The sequence below is a fragment of the Carassius carassius genome, chromosome 19 (assembly GCF_963082965.1).
Source record: "Carassius carassius chromosome 19, fCarCar2.1, whole genome shotgun sequence".
NCBI lineage: Eukaryota > Metazoa > Chordata > Actinopteri > Cypriniformes > Cyprinidae > Carassius > Carassius carassius.
The window spans coordinates 5078792-5106381 of NC_081773.1; the positions used below are offsets into that span (position 1 = coordinate 5078792).

The following is a 27590-nucleotide window of genomic DNA, read 5'->3' on the forward strand; positions in this document are numbered from 1 at the left end:
TATTTGTAGATGTACCTGCATGCTCAAAATAATAAGCCAACTTTAAATATAAGGAGATCACTCTGTTCTTAAACTTTTAGGGGTTAATATTGTTTCTGTTTACAATAGTAATTTTTGAGAGTGAAATGGTATTTTCTACGATATTCTCTACAGTTGGACAGAATTCTGCAGTGGGCTTTCCGGGATGTTGGTGTTTATAAGACAATATAAACATACTGTACATGTATTTGCACTATTCATATTTTGCACAGACTGCACATGGTTAAAGCTATTACACTATAAACTGTCTAAAGTTGTTACTGCACAAGCACAGTAAACTATTTCTATAAAAAATATCATTGCACTACTGTTATTTTGAATAGAATACATTGTTTAACAATATTTTTGCACACTCATCCAACTGTATTTATTACCACTGTTCTCATGTTGCTGCTGTTCATAATGTATATATAATCCTTCATTGCTCTGTTCATAATGTACATACAATCCCTACATTCCATTCATATTTATATTCTGTATATATTCTGCTCAATATTGTATATAGCAACTCCACTGTATATTCTGTATATCATAGCTTTACTTACTCTGCACTTTTATGTATATAAAACACTATATTCTTGCACTTCTGGTTAGATGCTAACTGCATTTCATTAGCTCTGTACTTGTACTCTGCATAATGACAATAAAGTTGAATCTAATCTAATATTCTGAGTGTGTTGGCTTTAGACTTTAGACTGTATAGTAATAATAAAATCTGAATTTAGGAGGTGGAACAACATGATGAACACAGACTTCACGTTGGACACCTTTACCATTAAACGGAATAGTAAACCTTCCTTGGACTATTACTTTCACAGTTACATGTCTTCAAACGTATGCCTTCAAAAATTTAATGGAGATTGAAACTCGAAAACAACACTGTAAGTTATTTCTACTTCTTTCCATTAATTTATTAAAATAATGTGATTAAAATATTAAAATATATTTTAATTCATTTGGTCAGCCAAATTATTTATAAATTATTAATAAAATTAAGATTGTCCACCTGTCATTTTCAAACTACAGAATGACATGCCTTTAGAGCTGCTTTAACCTTTAATAATCACACTGGTACAAGAATAAACTAGAGATTATTGGAACCAGAGACTGTTGCTGTGAATACAGCGATCCCTGTACTGGATAAACATGGCGTTGCTAGAGACCCAACCCAGCTAGGAATATTATTGTTCTAATAATGTTCCGAGAGCATTATATGTTCTGGGAATGTTTTGAGTGACAAGTTTTATTTCAGTTCACAGAATGTTCTCCTAAAAGGAAGGATAACATTCTCTAAAGACATTTTATAAATATGTATTAATAACATTATGAGAACATTATCATTATCCCTAACATTCTAATTAAGATTTAAGCAGGAAAATTTCCATTGTACATTGGATGTGGATTCAAATGTTGCTCAGATATAAAGTTTTGGTTGAAATTAAAAACCAAACCTTTGCCATTTTCATTAAATAACTCCAAAAACAATATTTCTGACTTATTATAAACCAGATTGACTTTATGTCTGCCATACATTTACAAAAGGTCTTGTTGAGATTAACAGAGATTTAGAAGTTGATGTTTGTTTAAAACAAATAATTTTATTTGACGTCACCCTAATGGTGATCAGTGTTCGCTTTAGTTATGTAATTTAACAGTTGACTTGTCAATGTTTTTCTCTAGCTGCTGTAGCTATGTTTGTTATGGCAAAAACAACAAGAGATGTGATTAGATGACACTGGTTGCTTGCTGATGATAAAGACATCATCATATTATCTATCTGATTTCATCTGGTTTAATTATGGTATTAGTTGCACAATATTGATCTTATGCTGTTGAAATGCATTTACTATAGTCACTAATATGAAATACATAATATTATAGATTAGACTCTAGATGAGAGTAGTTGATCAGATCATTACATGATGAACTCTTTAACATAAAAAAACAGAAAAGATCAAAATTTTCTCTCACTGCTTTTGCTGAAACATAGTTACAGTAGCCAGATAAAAGCTAATCTAGAAACGTTTGACTCATACTGCCCAACTACTGATCACCATAATGATGACGTCAAACCAAACTATTATTTTCAATAAACCATCAACATCTAAACCTATGTTAATCTCAATAATAACTTTTTTAAATGTATGACAGAAATAAAGTCAGTCTTGTTTATAATAAGTGAAGCTGGTAATGCAGTTTTTGGATTTATTTACGCTGGAGCTTCTGAGCAATGTACAGTAAGTCCACATCTAGTGTGATGGGAAGCTTTATTAGAATGTTATCTATACAAATTTTTAGAATGTTTTTAGAGAATGTTATCCTACCTTTTCTCAGAATATTCTGGGAACTAAAATAAAACTTGCCGCTGAAAACATTTACAAAACATGAAAAGTGCCATCACCACTTCACATTCACAATTAAACTCGACATTTAAGATGCATTTGAAAGACTGATGATTTTGTTTAGTACAAATAAAGTTGTGTAACTGCATTTAAATAAAGTAAACACAGGAGTGTTTTCTTCTTATCATATTTTTTTTCCTCCTAACGTCTCCATATGTCCTATTAGTGCAACTTAAAAAAAAATATATATATATATATATTAATAAAAATAACCACTTATAAAGCTGCAAAAGCTAATTAAGTGTTTGTGCAGACCTGAAATGGTCATGGGAATATTTGTGAGAATTCCCCGTAAGCAGCTCGACAACTGTTGTTCAGGACATGGAAAGCACAAGTCTCTGTTGTTCATCTTAGAAATCTGTTCGAGCCATGTACCTCGTACAGCCGAGATCCCTATTTCTCACAATTTACAAATTAAATACTGTTCATAACGTTATAACACAACGTGCAACACAAACTGTTGGTCCAATTTGTTTTTCAATCTTAAAAACACAGAAAAACACTTCAGCACCCTTTCTGTAAGAGCTTACATTATTTATGGTACATTATTTAGACTGTATTTACTCAGATGCTGACTGCTCGCTGAATTACTTTTTTTAGGTATGAAATAGGTATGTCTGTTAAGATAATTTATCATGAGTTACAAAAAGCTAAATTGTAATTTTCTTGTGTAACCTCTCCACAATAGAAACATTAAATGAAAACACCCTTGGAATTTTACTTTTACAGTTAGGTGTCTAAAAGTATGCCTTCAAAAAATAAAATGGAGCTTGAAACTCTGCAGCAACACTGAAAGTTATTTCTGAATAATTTAAGACATTTAGCTATGGACATAAAAAAAATACATACACTGTAAAAAAAAATCATATTTTATGGAAAATAACAATTTATTTACAGTATTTTTGTCATTTTAAATTTTTTTAAAACTATGTAAAAATTCCTAACAATATATGTATATTTATACTATAAATTACTGTATTATTTATACACTATTTTTCCTGTTTACATAAATACAAATTCATGTAAAATTACGAAAAATATCTGTAAATGAACAACTTGACCATTATTTTAAAGATTATATAATGATTGACAAATTAAAGTATTTTTCATTTCTTAATGCAGAAAATTACCTTATTATTTATACAGTATTTTTTCTGTTTTCTTAAATTACATACAAATTCATGTAAAATTACAAACAGTATCTGTAAATTAACAACTTGACTATTATTTTAAGGATTATATCATTCATTACAAATTACAGTAATTCTAATTTTTTATATGGGAAAATTACCTTATTATTTATTCTTTTTTTTTGTTTCTTAAATTACATACAAATGTATGTAAAATTACAAACGATATCTGTAAATTAACAACTTGACTGATATTTTAAGCATTATTCCATTAATGACAAATTACAATAATTTCCATTTTTATACATAAAATATTGTATTATTTATACAGTATTTTTCTGTTTTCTTCCATTACAAAAAAATAATCTGTAATTAAATGTGGAAAATACAAGATACAAAGCTATCAGCAAACAGCACAAATCGTTTCTTTCTCTCAAAGGTAAAATTGACTTCATCATGAGAGTAAACCTAACTGATAACATAGAAATACACTTTTAGTTATTCAGTTCCTCCTTTTAGAATCAGTCTTTTTGACAATCTTGTAGATATATCGGTTTTGTATTTCTTCATTATTTAAAGGACTAGTTAAATTCCAGAATAAATTTTTCCTGATAATTAACTCACCCCCATGTCATCCAAGATGTTCATGTCTTTCATTTTTCTGTCTAAAAAAATAAAACATAAGGTTATTGAGGAAAACATTCCAGGATATTTGTCCACATAGTGGACAGTAGTAATTATGATGCTGCTTCTGTCATGATGATTTATGACTTTGACCTTTTGACAGGTTGAACTTCCGGTGACCTTATGATGGATGGGTTGAACTTCCGGAATGAGTTCATGGGTTAACCTATGACCCTTTCCCATGCATCGATCAAGTGGTTTTTGACAGAAAGTTTTACCCTATTGACCTAGTTAGTTCTAAATCATAGTTTTTGACGGGTAGTTTTAACGGTAAAGGAAACACTCCCCACGCATCGATCATGTGGTTTTGACAGAAGCTTTTACCCTATTGACCTAGTTAGTTCTAAATCATGGTTTTAGGAAACCCTCCCCTACGCTGTTTGAAGTTTGTGTCAGTTAGCTTGTTTGAACTTTGTCCCAGTTATACGGTTATGTGGGTGTGTGTGTGTGTGTGTGTCTCCCCCTCCCATTTCATTCCTGAGCAGTGTATAAATGGGATCGGTGTGTTCTACGTTTATATATAAAACATCCTATAATTTATATGATATAATTAATTATCATGCTAAGGTTGAAAAACATTTCAGTTATTTCACATTTATATATAAAACATTCTATAATTTATATAATATAATAATTATCATACTAAAGTTGAAAAACATTTTAGTTATTTCACATTTATATATAAAACATTCTATAATTTATATAATATAATAATTATCATGCTAAAGTTGAAAAACATTTTAGTTATTTCACATTTATATATAAAACATCCTATAATTTATATAATTTATATAATATACATCATCTAAAAGCAATTTAACTAAGGTTGAAAAACATTCTGTTCTTTGAAAAAAAGGTTATAAATGAAACTGTATAAAAATATACTGAAACCGACTGTTTCCGATAAAACAAGATCCATCTCCAACATTTTTTTTTTTTTAGAGCTGAAGGAGTTTTGAAAGAGCTGAAAGAGATGTTTTCACACACCTTTGATCCTGACCCACAGTGCTCCCAGCGTCTGCGTCTGCACGCTACAGTGCACACTCGTCGGAATTTACTAACCAATCATAATATCTTCAAAGACATTGTTAATTAAAACTAACTTATTTCACGCGGGAGTACCATGTTTTTGACAGTTTTTCTGACGGGTGCATCTATGAATTACGAAGCTCACCGTCTACCATCTCTTGTACACCCCCCCCCCCCCCTCTCTCTCCCTCTCATTCATTCATTCGTCTCCAAGTCTTATTTTCTTCTTTTAATGAATATAAACACATTATACATTCGCAAAGAATATAAAACAAAACATTTACATTAGTTTTAGTCATCACTAAAAATATACATTTTACCAGGATCGGGGAAAAAATATATAAATTGAACAGAATGAAGAATATGGTCTAATTTTTTACAGTCTATGTTACGGTGTCTTTAAACCATATTACATTTCATTCCTGTAATAAAACATGCATCTGTATTTTATATGCTGCTTTATTTCATCTGCTGATAGAGATATTTTAACACTATATTCATAAAGTATGTGTTATTTGACTTAATATCAACGCGTCTAATGTCCCAACCACAGCAACAGTGTTTGTATGAAAAAAATACTTTTATTTTGAAAATATGACGATGTCATGTGAAAATACATTTATTTTGAAAATATGACGATGTCCTGTTGACACGTGCTTAGCTTTCCCTGGGGTGTAAGCGCTCCCAGTTAGGAATGCACGGTTCTACCGGTCTTAGTGAAACGGCTTCCTCCTGTGGAATTCATACACACGGCATATTAATAATTATTGTATCAGCCCTAAACCTACCAACGCAGTAAACGGTATAACTGATCTTTTTCAAAAAGCTGTTTAATTATTTATTTTAACCGTACACCTACCACCACACAATAAAATGCTGTATGTACGTACATTTTTAATTAAATTTAGTTTTTAAGCGATCTGAATTATGACTACCCTATACATTAAGCATAAACCGCACATACCCTGTTATATCAGTATAATATCCACGTCGCTATATAAATCTGTATTCTGATAAACGATATAAACAAGCGGACATACGCATGCCATGAACATATCAAGTTAAAAAGAGACTTATCTCTATTTTAAACAATTTGAAAAAAAAAAAAAAAAAATATATATATATATATATATATATATATATATATATATATATATATATATAAAATTATATATGACAACGTGTTACTAAACCAGAACATACGTTTTAAACAAGTATTCATCATGTTTATAAAACACATAGCAGTAACAGACATGTTACTAAACCAAACCAAATCATTTATAATACATTTTTAATCATGTATTCAACATATACTTATACAACATATACAAACACGTTTTAAACATATTTTAAACAAAAACTAATCATAAACGCCGCCTTCTCAAAATTACAGACATGTACAATCATGCTGATCACATATTATGGATATTCAGACTTTTAGCCAGTAATACGTTTTAGGATAATGAAAAAACACCAACGTCTGGGGGCTGCCAAAATATCTCCAGTCCCCCAAAACCCACTCAGACTCCAGGGGTTAAAGAATATGGAAATACATAATTATATAATGACATCATCATCCTAAAGCAAGTCATTAAACAAAAAAGTATAACTTAAAAAAAAGATAACTTATTTTAAATGTAATAGCATAGTATATAAAATAAACATTTCTGATGATACATATAAAAAAATATCCCTTACATTTTTTTAGACCGGTGAGAGATGTCCAAACATGAATGAAATATCCCCAAAATAAAATAATACGACTTAAAAAATAAAGTAAAATATTTAAATCATAAACAGAATCTCACGGGTCCTCGTAGTGAAATGTTTGTGAGACCTGAGGGGGTGCTTCACACACCCCGTGTGCGACGAGGGTGGAGTTCCAGACCGCATGATCTAAGCCAGAGGGGTACATTATTTCAAAGCTAACATTAATGTAATGTTTGAATAATCAGTACCCGCACTACATCTGATGTAATTCATTACATCTGTTTAAATGTTTCTTAATTCAAAAAAAAAATGATGATATATATATTACCTAAAATATTTTATATTTTTATATAATATTATATAATAAATAATTATTTATATCATATCATATGTATGATTATATTATATTAGATGCGTTATGCATTAATCACTTTAGATTCTTTAAAGTTCTTATTTTTAGCACGATCTTCAAAGTTTTTAATACATCTCTCACTCTCCCCCTCTCTCTCTCTTACTTTCCCCCTCTCTCTCTCTATCTCCCTCTCTTTCCCTCTCTCTCTCACACACACACACACACACACACACACACACACACACACACACACACACAGACAATGAAACATGATGCCAAAGTCTTTCTGTATGTTTTAAAAATAAAGCTAAAAATATTGATTTTGCTTTAAATGTATGCTACATTTGTTTGTCACAGCATAGACTGTGAAGTGTAGATGAAGTTGATTTTTATCTTTTAGAAGAATTCTTTCAGAGAAAGACCCTCGATCGTATTCAGTCATTAAAGATGGCTCAGGAGAGATGGGTTTGTGGACCCACGCATCCTACAGATGTAATTTGAGAACTGCGCTTTCCTACGGTCGTAAACCTTTCACATATCTACGGTACTCTCAGACACAGAGCAGGAAAGACATTTTTTTTTTTTTTTTGCTGGGCCTCTGTTTAGCCGTTCCAAAATACCTCCATTTAAAAGCAAAAATATTAAAATGACCACCTGTACATCTAACGGCTGTAGTTCTATTTTATATTAAAAGTATCCTTACTATCCATATTATATTCTTTATTTAAAACAATATATTTAACCGGCAGTATCCCCCCAACGTGTGTTTTCCATCAGTTGTTTGGCCTTCGGGCTTTTTACGTAGTGCTTTTCAGTTACTGTAAGATCGCTTTACACTAGTGTAATGAAAGTTAACTTTTCTTAAAGTTTATAGTTGTATTTTACTGTATCCGCATCCTTCTATCCTGTAGATTGTATGTGTACTGTAAAATAACAAATATAAATTTTGCTTAAAGTCAGTAAAATGATTACACCTACAATTTGAAACCTGTTTAAACACATTGTGTGTCACTAAAGCAAGGCACACCGTCTATCGTCTTATTTTTTTAAATAACCTGATGACCGGCATCTTCTCTTCATATAATTTATGCACCCGAGTGCTTTTCTCACACGAGTAGAAAACCCTTTCTCTTTGGATGTGTTTGGCAGAAACATAATTTCTACATCAGAATTTTTTTTTTTTAATGTACGACTGAACTTTTCTCATTCGACAGAAATACTATTTTCAAATTATTTACCCGGCCTATAACACTCAGTGTAAATGTTCTTACCTAGAACAGAAAACATACGCTTTGACTATTTTGTAGGCATTGTGTAATGTTAAATGGTTTACTAAAAAAATGAAAGCACCGGCAGCTGTGATTTTCAAAATGAAAGAAATGTTCAAGCTAAGGATGTTTTTTTTTTTTTTTTCACAATACAATTGTTAAAGTATTTTTTGTTTTTTTTAATCTTGATTTGTATAAAATTTTTTTGTTACTCCGTTAAATTTAGTCATTGTGTTCGGATAGCCGATGACACAATTCACATTTTGTTTTAAGACTCCTGTAAATTCATGCTGTCGCGTGGGAAAGAGAGCGGGGTGAGCACATTCTATTCATTTAAGAAAAAATTATTAAACATTTGCCCAAACTTTTTTTTATTATTTTGACAAAACACAACACGACGACATTAAAGAATGTTATCAGTTCCTACAGTCATCTTCTTTGATTCAAATAAAGCAACATCTCTGGTGTACGTGTGTATGTGCTAAACATCTTTGTTTCTCCACTCCACTTCTCCAGATTTGTTAGATGGGCTACCGTTGTAATACAAACACATTTGAGAACTACGACGTTCTCACTTTTGTAACGGTTATAGAAAAATGCCGTACACACTTTTGCATTTCATAATTCAGTGATTTTAGCAGTAATGAGCACATAAGAAAATTGTCAATGTGACACTTGTAAACATATATAATTTTATTTATTTTTTTATTTTTTACCAGAGATAGTCGACCGATCTGTTTGCACGTTGTTTTGCAGTTTTCTCTGACTGTGGTCAAAGAGTTTTCTCTGACTGCGGTCAAACATACAGTCCCTGTTCATAGGAATTTTACGGCATAAAAATATCGCCCCTACATCTAGAGCTCTTGTTCATATAGCCGATGACGACGTTCACATTGTTTCAACATTTCCGCTTGACATTAAAGAGTAGGCCTATGCGTACTGATTTGCTAGAGGGACTATGTCACCTCGTTGTAACGTGATTACGTTTAAGATCCATAAGATTGCGCTAAATTCACCTGAAAAGGTTATAGATATAGTCTTTTATACAGGAAATGTGTATCAGAATAACAAATACCTAATAGTGAGATCCTCTCTTCTAAACTATTGTGAAAGTTTTAATGCAACTCTGTAAATAGCTTTTTTTTTTCTACTACTGTATACATTATTGTTTGGTTGTCTTTGTACATTATTTCAATAAATAAACCGGTGTTGATAAGTCGTTCATTTAAGTGAGAGGCGGGATGACTTTGACTGTTTTAGTCATTCATTGTGCTTAAGGTCCGATCCGGAAACCGCGCTACAACTGGAACTTCGCTTTGTCACGTCTAAATAACCCGTTCATCTTTAAGAAAACACGAGGCGAGCAGTTTCTGACATCTATTAATTCACTTCATTTTTTCACCAGCGCAAATGTTTTGTTTAGCATACATATTAGTTTTAGTCCGTTACATAGGCGTCACGCATGAATTTTATAGTTATTTTAAATAATTATGATAGAGTTACAGGTTTAGGTTAGTGGGGTGCCTGTAAGTGGTGAAAACTTCAAGCATCGGAGACGACGGTGTTACTCAAACAGCCCATAGCGTTATCTTTTAACAAACTATTGTATTGAGCGTTACTAAGACAAAATCTGTAACAGCGTTCATTAATATGTTGAAATGAAAATAAACATACAAAACTTTATAATGACCGTGAGTTCAATATAGCCTAACACCGCATAGACAAATGTTTGTTCTAACTCTTTCGCCCTAAAATTGCGAGATTTCTTGACTTTGCCATGTTTAACCGACTCTAGATCTCATCGCGCCGTAGCGAACTGTAAACCACACACTTTCTAATCGCATTACTCTAAGAAACTGCACATGGTTAAATCTATTACACCATAAACTGTCTAAAGTTGTTAATGTACAAGCACAGTAAACTATTTCTACAAAAAATATCATTGCACTACTGTTTTTTTTTTGTTTTTTTTGCGTATAATACATCGTTCAACAATACTTTTGCACACTCATTCGACTGTATTTATTACCACCGTTCTCACGTTCCTGCTGTTCATAATGCAGAGGTGGTAAGTAACGAATTACATTTACTCGCGTTACTGTAATTGAGTAGCTTTTTTGTGTACTTCTACTTTTTTAAGTAATTTTTTTAATCTGTAATTTTACTTTTACTTAAGTATATTTTGTTTGAAGTATTGTACTTCGCTACATTTTAAAACACATTAATTACTGAGTAAAAAAAAAAATCGCTCCCGGGAAGCTACGTCAGTAAATGATGGGCAGGAGGGCAAACTGGCGCTAAAATCACAAGAAAGATGCAAACGGACAAAACAGGCGTTAGTGGTGCAGACACCGCTGAAAACGAAACCCCGTCATATTCTGAAGTTTAACTCGAAGGAAATGAAGTGAACCCCTGCCCATATTTATACTCTATTATGCTGTGTATGCTGTGCTTGCCTAGGGAGACCAAACTTGCAGTTTATAAAATCTCGACAAGACATCAACCCTTTGTAAGCATATAGAGGTGAGCTAAATAATTGCGTCATTGCATTGGTGGTTAAAATGAAGCGTTGACATTTTAGCAAGAGGTTTTGCACAAATTAGCCAAAAAATCGTCTGTGATAATATCATAATTGTTGTTTTAATGATGTACGCGCGCATTTAGAGTGTTCTTTCACTGTGTGATTCAGTCCGTTGAAATGCATTTAGAATGAAATCAATCAAAATCATTTAGAATCAAAATCACACAAAGAATGCTGTCTTTTCCTCTAAAAATCATAATCACACACACACACACACACACACACATATACATATATATATATAGATCTGTGGGGATTTCTTTAAGACTGCAAGTGAAGCTCAGCTTCCCCTCTAAAAAAAACAACGGTCAAATATGTACTATTGTGTATTATGTATTGTGTTAACAGGGACGTGCACAGACATTTTGAGGGGCAGGGGCTCAAGTGAAATAAAGGGCACTTCTCATAATTAGGTTTTTTTTTTTTTTAACAAAAAAGTATATATATATATATATTAACGCAACTCTGACTTCCTTTTAAAAAAAACAATTTAAAAAGTTAATTAATTTTATCTTCCTCAAACTCACGCAATTGTTTCATTTTCAAAAGATGTCTACAAAATAATCAGTTCACAGAAACCATGGTCTCCTTAGTATTCACTAGGTTTATAGAGCAGCAAAGGAAAGCATTCCACAATGTGCATGTTTTGAAAACATTTTCTATGCTACTAGTTTCAAGTATATATGAAGAGTTCAGATGCAAAAGCCTCTTAGTGCCATCTGAAATTTTCTTATGAGCTTTTTTTTTTTCAAGCTCGTATTTAAGTTCAGTAATTTAACTTAAATGACAATTAATAGGTAATTTTCATTGCCAGTAATGTGAAATAAGTGAACATAAACATACAAGCTTGATAAAAATGATCATTATTGAAGGAAATTTCAGATGGCACTTAGAGGATTTTTCATCTGAACTCTTCATATTTAGAATAACCTAAATAACTGCATCATACAGAGGGGCGTGTTTTACTAATAATTTGTTTATTTTTGCACAAGGCACTACATCGTTTTAATTATTTTGGTGTTATCAGAATACATAACACTTTAAAATTAAACTTACCAAAATAATTGAGTAAAAATTCAATAAAAGCCAATGTCATGTATGTATTTGTGGTGGTATGGAATACTATTTTATAAAGGTTTCGAGGAAATAAAAAAAGTTAAATTACTTAAATAGTTAATTTATAAATATTGTTATTTTTAAAGTTTAATGTTAACTTATTTCTACTCAGTTTTATTTATTAATGTACCAGATGCAGTTACTCAGATTTACTACATTTTTTAGAGTGTATCCTCCATCTGTTTGCATCTGTAGATGCAATTTCTTCTAAATTCACCAATTTAGATTTCTAAATTTCAGGGGGAAAGACTCTTGATGTAAGTCAATAACTTGGGACGTTCTGTATGCAAATTAGGCGTCAACTAGTTAAAATGCGCACATTTGCATCTAATTGAGAGGGAAATGCAGGTAGGATAAACAAAATAACTAAAGCATATTACCTGGTGGTGATATATGCTTATTTTATAAACTTATTTTATTACATGGCTTGGTTGAATTCCAATGTAGAATGTCATCACTCAATGGCTGGATGTCTAAGTGGTGCCCACAGAATAACATAGGTTTCATAGACAATTGGACGAGCTTTTGGGGCAGACCTGACCTGTTTAAAAGAGATGGTCTTCATCCCTCCTGGGGTGGCGCCACTCTTCTCTCTAGAAATATGGCAAATAGTCTTAGTGTTTATACTTGACTAACTGGGGCCCAGGTCAGGAAGCAGACAGACTGGCTAAACCGACCGTCTGCTAGCTGCCTCCCGTCACAGAGGTCAGTTAATTCTCAGCACATAGAGACTCTTTCACCTAGATATCACACTATAGAGACTGTATCTTTTCCCCGAACTAGAAAATACAAGAAACGTCCAAACCAAGTTAAGATTAACAATTTAATTGAGGTTCAACAAATAAAAAACAGAAGCAATATGGATAAACAAATGATAAAGCTTGGCTTATTGAATATCCGATCCCTTTCTACGAAAACACTTTTTGTAAATAATATGATCACTGATCATAATATAGATGTACTCTGTTTGACAGAAACCTGGCTAAAACCTGATGATTACATTATTTTAAATGAGTCCACCCCCCAAGATTACTGTTATAAACATGAGCCACGTCTAAAAGGCAAAGGTGGAGGTGTTGCTTCAATTTATAACAACGTTTTCAGGATTTCTCAGAGGGCAGGCTACAAGTATAACTCGTTTGAAGTAATGGTACTTCATATAACATTATCCAGAGAAACAAATGTTAATGATAAATCCCCTGTTATGTTTGTACTGGCTACTGTATACAAGCCACCAGGGCACCATACAGACTTTATTAAAGAGTTTGGTGATTTTACATCCGAGTTAGTTCTGGCTGCAGATAAAGTTTTAATAGTTGGTGATTTTAATATCCATGTTGATAATGAAAACGATGCATTGGGATCAGCATTTATAGACATTCTGAACTCTATTGGTGTTAGACAACACGTTTCAGGACCTACTCATTGTCGAAATCATACTCTAGATTTTATACTGTCACATGGAATTGATGTTGATGGTGTTGAAATTATTCAGCCAAGTGATGATATCTCAGATCATTATTTAGTTCTTTGCAAAATTCATATAGCCAAAATTGTAAATTCTACTTCTTGTTACAGGTATGGAAGAACCATCACTTCTAACACAAAAGACTGCTTTTTAAGTTATCTTCCTGATGTATCCAAATTCCTTAGCATATCCAAAACCTCAGAACAACTTGATGATGTAACAGAAACTATGGGCTCTCTCTTTTCTAGCACTTTAAATAAAGTTGCTCCTTTACGCTTAAGGAAGGTTAAGGAAAACAGTTTGACACCATGGTATAATGAGCATACTCGCACCCTAAAGAGAGCAGCCCGAAAAATGGAGCGCAGCTGGAGGAAAACAAAATTAGAGGTATTTCGTATTGCTTGGCGGGAAAGTAACATATCCTACAGAAAAGCATTAAAAACTGCTAGATCCGATTACTTTTCTTCTCTTTTAGAATAAAACAAACATAACCCCAGGTATTTATTCAATACAGTGGCTAAATTAACGAAAAATAAAGCCTCAACAAGTGTTGACATTTCCCAACACCACAGCAGTAATGAGTTTATGAACTACTTTACTTCTAAAATCGATACTATTAGAGATACAATTGCAACCATTCAGCCATCAGCTACAGTATCACATCAGACAGTGCACTATAGACCCCCTGAGGAACAGTTCAACTCATTCTCTACCGTAGGAGAGGAAGAATTGTAGAAAGGACCTCTACATCCCTGAAAGACAGCGGAGACCAGGACAACTAGAGCCCCAGATACAGATCCCCTGTAAAGACCTTGTCTCAGAGGAGCACCAGGACAAGACCACAGGAAACAGATGATGCACATGTGACTTTGCTGCAGCCTGGAATTGAACTACTGGTTTCGTCTGGTCAGAGGAGAACTGGCCCCCCAACTGAGCCTGGTTTCTCCCAAGGTTTTTTTCTCCATTCTGTCACCGATGGAGTTTCGGTTCCTTGCCGCTGTCGCCTCTGGCTTGCTTAGTTGGGGACACTTCATCTACAGCGATATCGTTGACTTGATTGCAAATAAATGCACAGACACTATTTAACTGAACAGAGATGACATAACTGAATCCAATGATGAACTGCCTTTAACTATCATTTTTGCATTATTGACACTGTTTTCCTAATGAATGTTGTTCAGTTGCTTTGACGCAGTGTATTTTGTTTAAAGCGCTATATAAATAAAGGTGACATTGACATTGACATTTAGCGGAAGCAATACAATCGGGTTTAACAATCGGGGGAGAGGGAGAGGGAGCGCTTCAGAACTCCTGACCTGATATTTAGATACTATATTTCAATAAATATATTTCTTTGACAGGGAAGCTGTGTGCAAACAGAAATATATATTATTTTTCAAAAATAAAAAAAAAGCATCCCAGAAAAAAGGGCACTTTCTCTCCAGGAATAAAAAGGGCAGGTGCTCAAGCCCCCTTTCATGTCTATGTGTGCACGTGCCTGTGTGTTAATCAGCTACATGTCGGCTGACTCGATTTTCTTCTCATACATTCCCGTAGCGTCACAGTGAATTTCCTTGTTGAAGCCGAGCGTCCATTGACTTCGATGGGGCTGCTTTGAACAGTTTTTTTCAGTGCTCCGAAGCTAGACGGTCATTGGATAAATGCTGCGATTATGTCCCGCCTACGGACGCTCAGCGTCTCTGGAGGTGAATGAGGAGTCGGCTGGCCCGGACTCCGGGCTTCCGCGTGATGATTGGAGGATCTGTCGATCTCCTTTTGACTGACAGCGGTCTGCACCATAAGAAGTCGGTGAAGCTGTTTCACGCGCAGTCCCATGATCGCGGATTTCTCAAGTGTATTCGAAAGACAAACTGCGGCAATATTTCTTGATATTTGTAAAATGCAGAACCACCACAAAATTAAATTGGTAACTAAGACAGATTGAAAATGTGCGCGCACACACACACACACACACACACACACACACACACACACACACACACACACACACTATAGCCATCTAGTGGTTAAAGTGATTTATTACAATTTTTAAACTGAATTTCCCCAAAAATGGGCAAAAATCTTACATTAAACCTTATAAAATTATCCATGGTATCCCCATGTATGAAAGTCAGAAATCTGAGTATTTTATGAAGTGAATTTTACCTGAAATGCTTTTTTCTTTTTTTGTAAAAAAAAAAAACCTATTTAAATAAATATTTATTTATTTATAGAAATTTAAAAGATTTAAATCCTCCAAAAACTGTACAAAGTTTAGTAAAAACATAAATGAACAGAGTAAAATTATATTTGTAAAAAATTTAAATATTTTACTATTACAAAATTAAATGTTATTGTCTGGGGTCAAAAAGACCTCGAGTGTCACTACAAATGAAGACCATCAGAGGGTTATAATGTAGGCCGAAAATGAGGTTCCTCTCTTTGAAAGACCAGCAGCCGCCACTGATATATATATATATATATATATATATATTTTTTTTTTTTTTTTTTACAACAGGACAGTAAACTAAGAGACTTTTTTAGGCGTTTTAGACACCATATTGCCTGTTTTTGCTCTATTTCTACAACAAAAATTTATTTCAAACACAGCCACCAAAGCACAGTTTTGCGTCTCTGAGCAACGTGACAGTGTTTAGTTCCTGAATGAATCAACCGTTTAAATGATTTGGTTCAATCGCAATGACTCACTTATTAACAGTGACTTGCTGACACACACTGGCCATTTTAATTTCACATTTAAAGTATCTTTAGATTTTTTTTTAATAATTAAGTTTTTATAATTTCAAATGAGTATTCAACATTTTATGTCTTGTATATCAAAACATTATTCATGCATTTGTAACTGCAGGTTAAATGCATTCTTGTCCTGCACTAAACAGTGTAATACATCTAAATGCCACGTCCGATGAAGCTTTTGCATTTCCTCTGCATTAAAAGATGAGTTTGTTGATACTGATTTGCCTGATAACAGCCCAAATGTCTTATTATTCTAAATAACTGATTCCTTTAATTAAAAACTACTAGTTTGAGATTAATAGGCCTATCCCAGGGGTGTCAAACTCAGTTCCTGGAGGACCATAGCCCTGCAGAGTTTAGTTCTAACCCTGCTCCAGCACACATATCATGTAGTTTTCAAATAAGCCTAAATGATTAGATTAGCTGGATCAGGTTTGTTTAACTATGGTTATATCTAAACAGTGCAGGACTGTGGCCCTCCAGGAACTGAGTTTGACACCCTTGCCTGTCCCATTTTTGCCTCCCTCTGTCTGTGGTTGTTTTTCATGTCCGCGGGTCGAAGCGACCCCAATACAAATAACGTGATATTTAGCACCTAAAATGCGAATTCTACCAAGGCAACCCTGCTAAAAAACTTATATTGTAACCCCGGGAAGCAATTTTTATCGGGGAACCTCCTGGAAGCGTGATTTTGGTAGTTTTGGACTAGTTTTGAGAAGCAACTGGGCAGGATTTGTTGTGAAAGCCTGGCAACCCTGATCTGAACGCACGTGCTCGAGATATACTTCTAATTACAGGAGCGTCTTTACTGATGAGATGTGCATGAAAATCGCATTCGATTTTTTGCACAGTCCTAATACTATCCTAGTTTATATCAGATACAAGTTTGTTTCTTCATATTTCTCTTACATCTACTCCTGTCCATTCTACCCCCGTTAGAGTATCCACGACTTTAATGCTTCTGTCATACTCATTGTAGGTCACTTTGGATAAAGACCCATGCTAAATCATTAAAATCCAAAAAATGAACTCTGAGATAGAATATCTAGTGAAGGGATTCAAACTTTTATTTCAACAATACAGTGTTGAATTTACATGCATACATTGAAGTAGCGAAGAAAATGATCAAATTGTTATTACAAACAATTGGGTTGACATCACAAGTTATCTAACCAGAAAAGAAAATCTCGGCAGGCCCTCAAGTTTTGTTCTACTATGAAATTGACGATGGTTTCAATAATTTCATGTATCGCGAACCCATAATGTTTAGCGACTAACATCACACACAAATCCGTTATGCACATACACAGACAGAGAGTCTCGTTAATGTACATCTCGTTGTTACATTCGGCCGTCACATACAGAATTTTCTGGTCGTTACACAAATCGGCGCCTTGCTGGTCATATACAAGCTCGTCAAATCGGGCCATGGATTATTTTTCAAGCTTCTCACAATGTCCATTTCTTTCTTAAGATTTGTTACGCGCTTGGAATCCGTCGTACAATCATGATTCGGATCAGACGCATCGTCTATGATTTTACGCATCAGATCAATAATTTGCTCTCTGTAACATTGTTTAAACATAGAGTCTATGTTTGCTTTTACAGCACACATCTTTCCTTCGGCACAGCCGCACTCCACTCGCTCATCTGCAGCAGCGCTGGTAGTGGCAGACATCCTTGTTCTATGAATGAATTTGTTCCAAGACGTAAACAGAGCGTTATTAAAATCCACAACGATCCGCTGTTTTTAAAATCCATGACGATCCAGGCCTTGCGCAGTTTGAATTTCAATTTCTGAAAATTTGAAAAATTAGAGAGTGGAGAAAATGGGTTGGAGGCGTTGCACTCAAAAAGCAGAGGAGGGTGAAGGGCCCTGGTTAGGGTTTGACCTGCGAGAAATATGAAGAAACAAACTTGTATCTGATATAAACTAGGATAGTATAATGATATAACGTAAAAGATAAAATATTTTATGAAATGAACAAAGAGGTTGATGGCCAAAACTAGAAAACAATCCGCGAGGCCTAGGAATTACACTTAGTTGGTGAAAATAAGATAAGAATGTGAAAGTCCGTTTAAACAAATTTAAACAGAAAGAATGAGCAAAGTCCCGGAAGCGTACGATTGTACTTGTTTAGATTTAGATTAGATTCAACTTTATGGTCATTATGCAGAGTACAAGTACAGAGCTAATGAAATGCAGTTAGCATCTAACCAGAAGTGCAAGAATATAGTGTTTTATATACATAAAAGTGCAGAGTAAGTAAAGCTATGATATACAGAAAGTACAGTGGAGTTGCTATATACGTACAATATCAATCAGAGTATATACAGAATATAAATATGAATGCAATGTAGGGATTGTATGTACATTATGAACAGAGCAATGAAGGATTATATATACATTATGAACAGCAGGAACTTGAGAACGGTGGTAATAAATACAGTCGAATGAGTCGAGAAAAAAAAAAACAGTAGTGCAATGATATTTTTTGTAGAAATAGTTTACTGTGCTTGTACATTAACAACTTTAGACAGTTTATGGTGTAATAGATTTAACCATGTGCAGTTTCTTAGCGTAATGCGATTAGAAAGTGTGTGGTTTACAGTTCGCTACGGCGCAATGATATCTAGAGTCCGTTAAACATGGCAAAGTCAAGAAATCTCGCAATTTTAGGGCGAAAGAGTTAGATCAAACATTTGTCTATGCGGTGTTAGGCTATATTGAACTTACGGTCATTATAAAGTTTTGTATGTTAATTTTCATTTCAACATATTAATGAACGCTGTTACAGATTTTGTCTTAGTAACGCTCAATACAATAGTTTGTTAAAAGATAACGCTATGGGCTGTTTGAGTAACACCGTCGTCTCCGATGCTTGAAGTTTTCACCACTTACAGGCACCCCACTAACCTAAACCTGTAACTCTATCATAATTATTTAAAATAACTATAAAATGTATGCGTGACACCTATGTATATGACTAAAACTAATATGTATGCTAAACAAAACATTTGCGTTGGTGGAAAAATGAAGTGAATTAATAGATGTCAGAAACTGCTTGCCTCGTGTTTTCTTAAAGATGAACGGGTTATTTAGACGTGACAAAGCGAAGTTCCAGTTGTAGCGCGGTTTCCGGATCGGACCTTAAGCACAATGAATGACTAAAACAGTCAAAGTCATCCCGCCTCTCACTTAAATGAACGACTTATCAACACCGGTTTATTTATTGAAATAATGTACAAAGACAACCAAACAATAATGTATACAGTAGTAGAAAAAAAAAGCTATTTACAGAATTGCATTGAAACTTTCACAATAGTTTAGAAGAGAAGATTTCACTATTAGGTATTTGTTATTCTGATACACATTTCCTGTATAAAGGACTATATCTATAACCTTTTAAGGTGAATGTAGCGCAATCTTATGGATCTTAAACGTAATCACGTTACAACGAGGTGACATAGTCCCTCTAGCAAATCAGTACGCATAGGCCTACTCTTTAATGTCAAGCGGAAATGTTGAAACAATGTGAACGTCGTCATCGGCTATATGAACAAGAGCTCTAGATGTAGGGGCGATATATTTTTATGCCGTAAAATTCCTATGAACAGGGACTGTATGTTTGACCGCAGTCAGAGAAAACTGCAAAACAACGTGCAAACAGATCGGTCGACTATCTCTGGTAAAAAATAAAAAAATAAATACAATTATACATGTTTACAAGTCACACATTGACAATTTTTGTCTTATGTGCTCATTACTGCTAAAATCACTGAATTATGAAATGCAAAAGTGTGCACGGCATTTTTCTATAACCGTTACAAAAGTGAGAATGTCGTAGTTCTCAAATGTGTTTGTATTACAACGGTAGCCCATCTAACAAATCTGGAGAAGTGGAGTGGAGAAACAAAGATGTTTAGCACATACACACGTACACCAGAGATGTTGCTTTATTTGAATCATAGAAGATGGCCGTAGGAAATGATAACATTCTTTAAAGTTGTCGTGTTGTGTTTTGTCAAAATAATAAAAAAGTTTGGGCAAATGTTTAATATTTTTTCTTAAATGAATAGAATGTGCTCACCCCGCTCTCTTTCCCACGCGACAGCATGAACTTACAGGAGTCTTAAAACAAAATGTGAATTGTGTCATCTGCTATCTGAACACGACGACTAAATCTAACGGAGTAATAAAAATATCATTTACAAATCAACATTTAAAAAAAATAAATACTTTAACAATTGTATTGTGAATTCTACGGTATATGCGTTCTGAACGTTAGTTTTCTCGCTATACTCTTTCTTACTGATTTGGTCGCTCGAATACACGAAAGGTTATGGATAAAATGTATCTCAACAAGAGTGTGGAAACTTTAACACGCTCAAACTTAAACGAGTGTACCGTTTGATTTGTTTAGGTTGTAATAGTTTTAAGTGTAAAACAGCTAGACTTCATTTTTGCGTCGATGCTTGATGCGATCACACTTTTTGGAAAGACACAAAGTTGCGCTAAAAGAAATATCTCGAAGAGAAAAACTGTAACTTAATTTATTAATTTTCATTTATTCCTATTACGATGACGCCGCACAAAGATCGCCTAAAAACGGACGGTCCGACAAACAAATTGCGAACGGCCGTCCAAAATCTTGATACGGTTAAAACTTGAGGTGTAAGAAAAATGTAATTTACAAAACATTGTGATTCTTTGATGTGAAACACCCTTGACATGATCTGTTGACCTGCAAAAATAGTCATAAATGTTTTAGCACGGCTATTTACACCAATAGTATGAGAACTGTATATTGTGTCACTCGCATAGAAAATTAATTACCGGTTTATCCGGGTCAAACGGAAATGATGATAATAGTTGACACATCCTTAGCTCGTACATTTCTTTCATTTTGAAAATCACAGCTGCCGGTGCTTTCATTTTTTTAGTAAACCATTTAACATTACACAATGCCTACAAAATAGTCAAAGCGTATGTTTTCTGTTCTAGGTAAGAACATTTACACTGAGTGTTATAGGCCGGGTAAATAATTTGAAAATAGTATTTCTGTCGAATGAGAAAAGTTCAGTCGTACATTAAAAAAAAAAATTCTGATGTAGAAATTATGTTTCTGCCAAACACATCCAAAGAGAAAGGGTTTTCTACTCGTGTGAGAAAAGCACTCGGGTGCATAAATTATATGAAGAGACGATGCCGGTCATCAGGTTATTTAAAAAAATAAGACGATAGACGGTGTGCCTTGCTTTAGTGACACACAATGTGTTTAAACAGGTTTCAAATTGTAGGTGTAATCATTTTACTGACTTTAAGCAAAATTTATATTTGTTATTTTACAGTACACATACAATCTACAGGATAGAAGGATGCGGATACAGTAAAATACAACTATAAACTTTAAGAAAAGTTAACTTTCATTACACTAGTGTAAAGCGATCTTACAGTAACTGAAAAGCACTACGTAAAAAGCCTGAAGGCCAAACAACTGATGGAAAACACACGTTGGGGGGATACTGCCGGTTAAATATATTGTTTTAAATAAAGAATATAATATGGATAGTAAGGATACTTTTAATATAAAATAGAACTACAGCCGTTAGATGTACAGGCGGTCATTTTAATATTTTTGCTTTTAAATGGAGGTATTTTGGAACGGCTAAACAGAGGCCCAGCAAAAAAATAAAAAAAATGTCTTTCCTGCTCTGTGTCTGAGAGTACCGTAGATATGTGAAAGGTTTACGACCGTAGGAAAGCGCAGTTCTCAAATTACATCTGTAGGATGCGTGGGTCTGCAAACCCATCTCTCCTGAGCCATCTTTAATGACTGAATACGATTGAGTGTCTTTCTCTGAAAGAATTCTTCTAAAAGATAAATCAACTTCATCTAAACTTCACAGTCTATGCTGTGACAAACAAATGTAGCATACATTTAAAGCAAAATCAATATTTTTAGCTTTATTTTTAAAACATACAGAAAGACTTTGGCATCATGTTTCATTGTCTGTATGTGTGTGTGTGTGTGTGTGTGTGTGTGTGTGTGCGTGTGAGACAGAGGGAGAGAGAGAGAGAGAGGGGGGGGGGGTGAGAGAGAGAGAGAGTGAGAGATGTATTAAAAACTTTGAAGATCGTGCTAAAAATAAGAACTTTAAAGAATCTAAAGTGTGTAGCAACACTGGGTTGTACATATTAATTAACTCAAATGATATAAAGGGAATTTGGGTAATTAATCAGAAATATGATTAATATATATATATATATATCATATTACAGTTGCATTCAAATTATTAAAGATGAAAAATAGGTCAATTGTATATATTAATAACCCATCACAAGGCACTGTAATTTACTCATTAATATTTCAATATTCCATTCTTCATATCAATTATTGTGATATCTTTTACTAGAAATTAATGTAAATCAAACGTGGTTCGTCCAGCAAACGGCCGTAAGATTTGTTTTATTAATTCTCAGTAACGCTATCACTTCCTATAATTCCAGGACGAATAGTTTCTGGCCATGAAACCATTATCCTGTCCTTATAAAAATTTATATTACTTAAAAGTAACAGATGAGCTTTGTAGCTAAGATCGGCATTTCATTGACTTCGTAACATGAGCAACTTAGACAGACAATCTGGAGTATATGGAATTTAATAATTTAACTAATAATACATCAACTACGATTTATACAGAGTAAATACGCGTACAACAAATATATACAGTAAACTTTGTACAAGACATAACGAAATCTAAATGAGGGAGAGGGAGAGAAAGAGAATGAGAGAAAAGGCATGATAAATGAGAGAAACCAACAGACATTAACCCTTGAGAGACAACATAGAACTCAGATTATAGACAATTTAAGCAGCATTTAAGATCTCCATAGAGAATGAATACTTGCATGGGGTTCTCTTTGTGTATGCGAAAGCACGTGGGCGCGTAGCGTGCGTCAGTCTGGGCTTGTCCTCTCTGTGTCCGGGCTGTTGCGGAATCGCGCGATATTTGAAAGTTCAAAGAAAGCAATGTTTCAGAGTTCGTCTTCCTCGTGTGGAGAGGCGAATAGGTGAATAAACTTAGTAAAGAAAATAAACAAAACAACGAAAAAGAAAGCTTTCGAAGGAGTCATGAGAATGGCTGTCCTCTCAGCCCATGTGCTGAGGGGGAGGGCGGTAGGAGCGCGGCCTGACGAGCAGCACGAGGATCAGAAGAGAGCGGACCACCGAAGAAGAGAAGAGAAGGGAATAAAAAAAAAGGAGGAACTTCCTGGGTCAGTCCTTATAGCTTGAAATGGTTCACGCCTCTGTTCGCGTGAACAACCAATGAACGTCCGCGATCTGAAGCGGGAAAAAGTTCCTTTGTCTCTGTGGAAACACCCAACCTATTAAATTAGGGTTTATCAGATTTCAACAGTGATATCCTAGCACGTTCATAATTCCAGATTAATACATTTTTCATTAATTTGCTTTAGATAAATGAGTTCGTCAAAGCATGACGATTACACAGACATCAAGATTGACATATAAATTATCAAAACATGAAGTTACATTTTTAAATGCAGAATTACACACATTTAAAATTTGATTAACACATGATACAATTGCAGATACTCCCATTTGATATGGGGAGACATCTAAGCACAAAAAGCGATATATTTTATACACTTAAAAGGGTGCTTTTCCCTTTCCTTATAGAAATTCCAGCGAGAGCTGGCTTCCCTGTTTCTACCAGATGCAGTCGTAAAGTTTACGACTCTGAAGGAGTTGGGTTACAGCTCATGATTCTATTTGAGAAAGTTAAAATGAGGAGAAACCTTTCCTATTTACAAGTCATACTTATAATCCTCACATCACAGGATTAACCATTTTTATGCAATACACAAACCTATTCAAAATACACATTATTAAGGATTTACATGATGAGTGTAAGATAAAACATTTGTGGGCGTGTGTTCAGGAATGTTTGGGTTTAGTTTCTCCTTTGAGGCTCCCGCGAGTGTCTCTGGAGACTCTCTCTGAGGTGTAATAACTGTCACCCACGGCAGGATGTTGCCGACATCGCGGCGCCCCAAATGGTGAATTATGTTGGAAGATGTAGTAAAACTCAAAGTCCTTGGTTACTCACGTTCTGGTCTTTGAGTGCAGAATGTGCTATAGTTAGGATTCATTAATATGGAACAGATGGCTGAAATACCATCAGCTCAATAGGGTTACATCTCCCCCTTTTCGTCGGATGAAGTCCCTGTGTGGACATCATCGGACGGCAATCATCACTATGGGCAGATGACAGGTGAATCATGATGGTCGTGTAGCAGGTGGATCATGATGTCAGGTGGTTCATGATGGCAGGTGGTTCCTGGAGCTGAGGATTCAGCTTGATGAGGTTCGGGGGCGTCTTTGACTTGGCACCCCCTTTTCTGGGGATTCCATCGGAGACCTGCAGCCATGGCTGTTGTGAGTTTGGCTGTAGAGGTTTGAGTCTCGTTGAGTCTCCTGTATAGGATGAAGGTCACGCCAAGGGTCAGGGCGGGACCAATGACAGTGGAGATGCGCCGTGCAGTGTCGGCAGCAGTCCGGGCTCGGACCGCAGATGACGGGTTCAGAACGGGCTGTCGAGACAGGGCTTGGAGGGCTGTGTCGACAGGAGTAATGTCAATGTGTTGGGTGGCACCTTTCAGTACTTGAATCCACATGCTCTGGTCAAGCAGGTTGACATGGGTGGCAGTGTCATGCTGGTCGTAGGTCAGTGTAGCTGTGCGCACAGGAGTGTTGACGAGCCATCTGTCACCTACAATCTCTGCTTGCGTTTCTGTGGCTTGTGTACGAGGCTTGGCTTCAGCAGGGCAGCGTGTGTCGCTGACCAGGGGTTGCAACCCGCAGATTCCTTCAGCGTTGTGTCTGAGGAAGGGTTTGCTAAGGCAGAGATAATGAATGTCTTTGGTCAAAGTATACATGTGCAGGTTTGGGGCCCGGTACAGCTGTGTGTCGCTGTCGTGGTAGGCCACCACATCTGGAATGTGTGTCTTGGTGTGGGTGTTGCTTTCCCACAACCTGACACTGACAATGTCTTTAGGTCTGTAGACTTGGCTTGACTCGCTGATGGGTTGGTTCAGGAGCACATTCACTTCTCTCTGTTTGGGGTTGACGTGCAGTAGGATGGTGCTATCCAGAGAGTTGGCCAGGTGTATTTGTAGCAGGTCAGCTGGCGTGGTGGTGGCGTAAGCCAGCACAGTTAACACAAGGCTTAAGGGTATCATGTATGATGGGGTTTTACCCGTGGTTAGGCTGTCATTGGAGGAGGTAACCTCCCACAGCATGTCTGTTGTTAGCGCTGTAAGCAGCTGAGTCTGGGTAAAGTCATTCTGGAAGACAGTAAACAGCGGTTTTGTGGAGTTTACGGTCTGGTTCGCTGCATTGACACTGGACATACCAATGTTAAACGTTCTGGCGGCAGCAGCGGCTCTGAGCAAAGCTCCCTGGAACTGTTTGGAGCGGTGGTGGTGTCCATCTAACTCCATTTGTGTAACAGTCACTTTCTCATGTTGGCTGAACATGTGTTTGACATCGGCCTCAGTGTGAGTGAGGGAGTCCTCTCTCCATCGGACACCTGTCCAGCTGTATTGGGTTACGGTGCTGGAGTTGTGTGCTCTGTTGTCGGTGATCAGGAGTCTCCGTGGTTCTCTCGGTGGCAGCTGTCCTCTCTTTGGCTGACAGCACAGCACGGCAAACCACAGCAGCATCCTGGTACAGATAACAGGGAGAGAGAGAGAGAAAGGGGAGGAAGAAACAAGTGAGGGCTGTCTTTGGTTGGACAGGGCAGTCTCTTTGCTTCGTGGGCAGCGACTGGGTTTAGCTCGCCCTGGCTCATGTTTTGCCACATTTTGCTGCTGGCATGACACTTGCTTCAGTGTCTTGTCAGTGTCTCTGGTGCTGTGTGGTGCAGCAGATGATGCGTCATGGAAATATATTGGCTTTATCCCCCTTTTGCTCCGTAGCATTACAAGCCCTGGCATTGTGATGTCAGACGGTGCACAAACCACAATGTTTTTCTGTGCACGCAGCATGTCCTTTGTATCATGCAGTGGTCTGGGGCTTTGTTTGTCAGTGATTATAGACTGGTTGCTAGGGTGGATGGAGGGGTCTGAGAGGTGGTAAAGCAAAGTCATTATGGAGGTTTCAGAAGCCCGCATGTCCACTATGTTGGTCTTTGTAGACAACGGAGCCGACAGATGTTGAATTCAGCTGGTGAGTTGGCATAGTCGAACAGACAACTGTTGAAGGTGAACTGTCGGTTGCCAAGTGTGAATGCCAGTTTGTGTTGGTTTTCCGGGTGCACCGGAATGGTCCAGAATCCAGAGGCCACATCCAGTGTAGGGAGGATTGTGGCTCCTCTGATTCAGGGCATTTCTTGTTCCAGCTGGGTCTTGTGCCATTGTGACAGCGGCACCTGTTGATTCAGTTTCCTGTAGTCAATGGTGGGTCGCCCCTCGCAGTTAGTTTTGAGGGCGGGCCAGATGAGGGTTGAGTAGGTGCTGTTGAATGGATAGATGACACCTTTCTCCGGCATAGATTCGATGATCTCCTGCACTGGTTTGTGTGAGGCTATGAGAATCTTGTACTGTTTGACAGAAGTGGGAGGAGCATCAGGGTGCGTCGGTATGCGCACCGTGTGTAGGTTGGTCAGACCACAGTATAAAAAGTCTTTGGCACAGGATTCTTTGATCTTATAAAGAACTTGTCTGAGTCTTTGGCGATGTGTATCGCTCTGAAGTGCATGAGCATCTCGTAGAATTTGCTGCACTTGAGATTGAAGACCTGTGTAAGGCTCCTCCGTCGGTGTGTCATCAGGCAGTTTGGTATTGAGAGTTGTAGCAGCTTCATCAGTCTCACTGAAGTTCTGGTGGGAGACTGTGTATACTGCGAGGTGTTGGTCATCTGTCAGATCCATTCTGCATACCTGGTCTTTGCTCACCGACATGACAGATGTGATGGTGACAAATTTGAAGGGTGCAGTGAACAATGTGTTGTTTGTACTCCCTTCGGGTA

At 35.9% G+C, this 27590-nt stretch overlaps 1 protein-coding gene across 1 annotated transcript in view; it reads left to right on the forward strand.

Moving 5' to 3' along the window:
* The first annotated feature begins 889 nt into the window (after window positions 1-889).
* Window positions 890-27590, forward strand: part of LOC132094923 (NXPE family member 3-like) — a 101331-nt gene continuing 74630 nt past the window's right edge. Inside the window, exon 1 of the mRNA XM_059499592.1 lies at window positions 890-920. Within this exon, the coding sequence (XP_059355575.1) occupies window positions 893-920 (28 nt within the window). The 5' untranslated portion in view covers window positions 890-892. The remainder of the gene's footprint in view (window positions 921-27590) is intronic.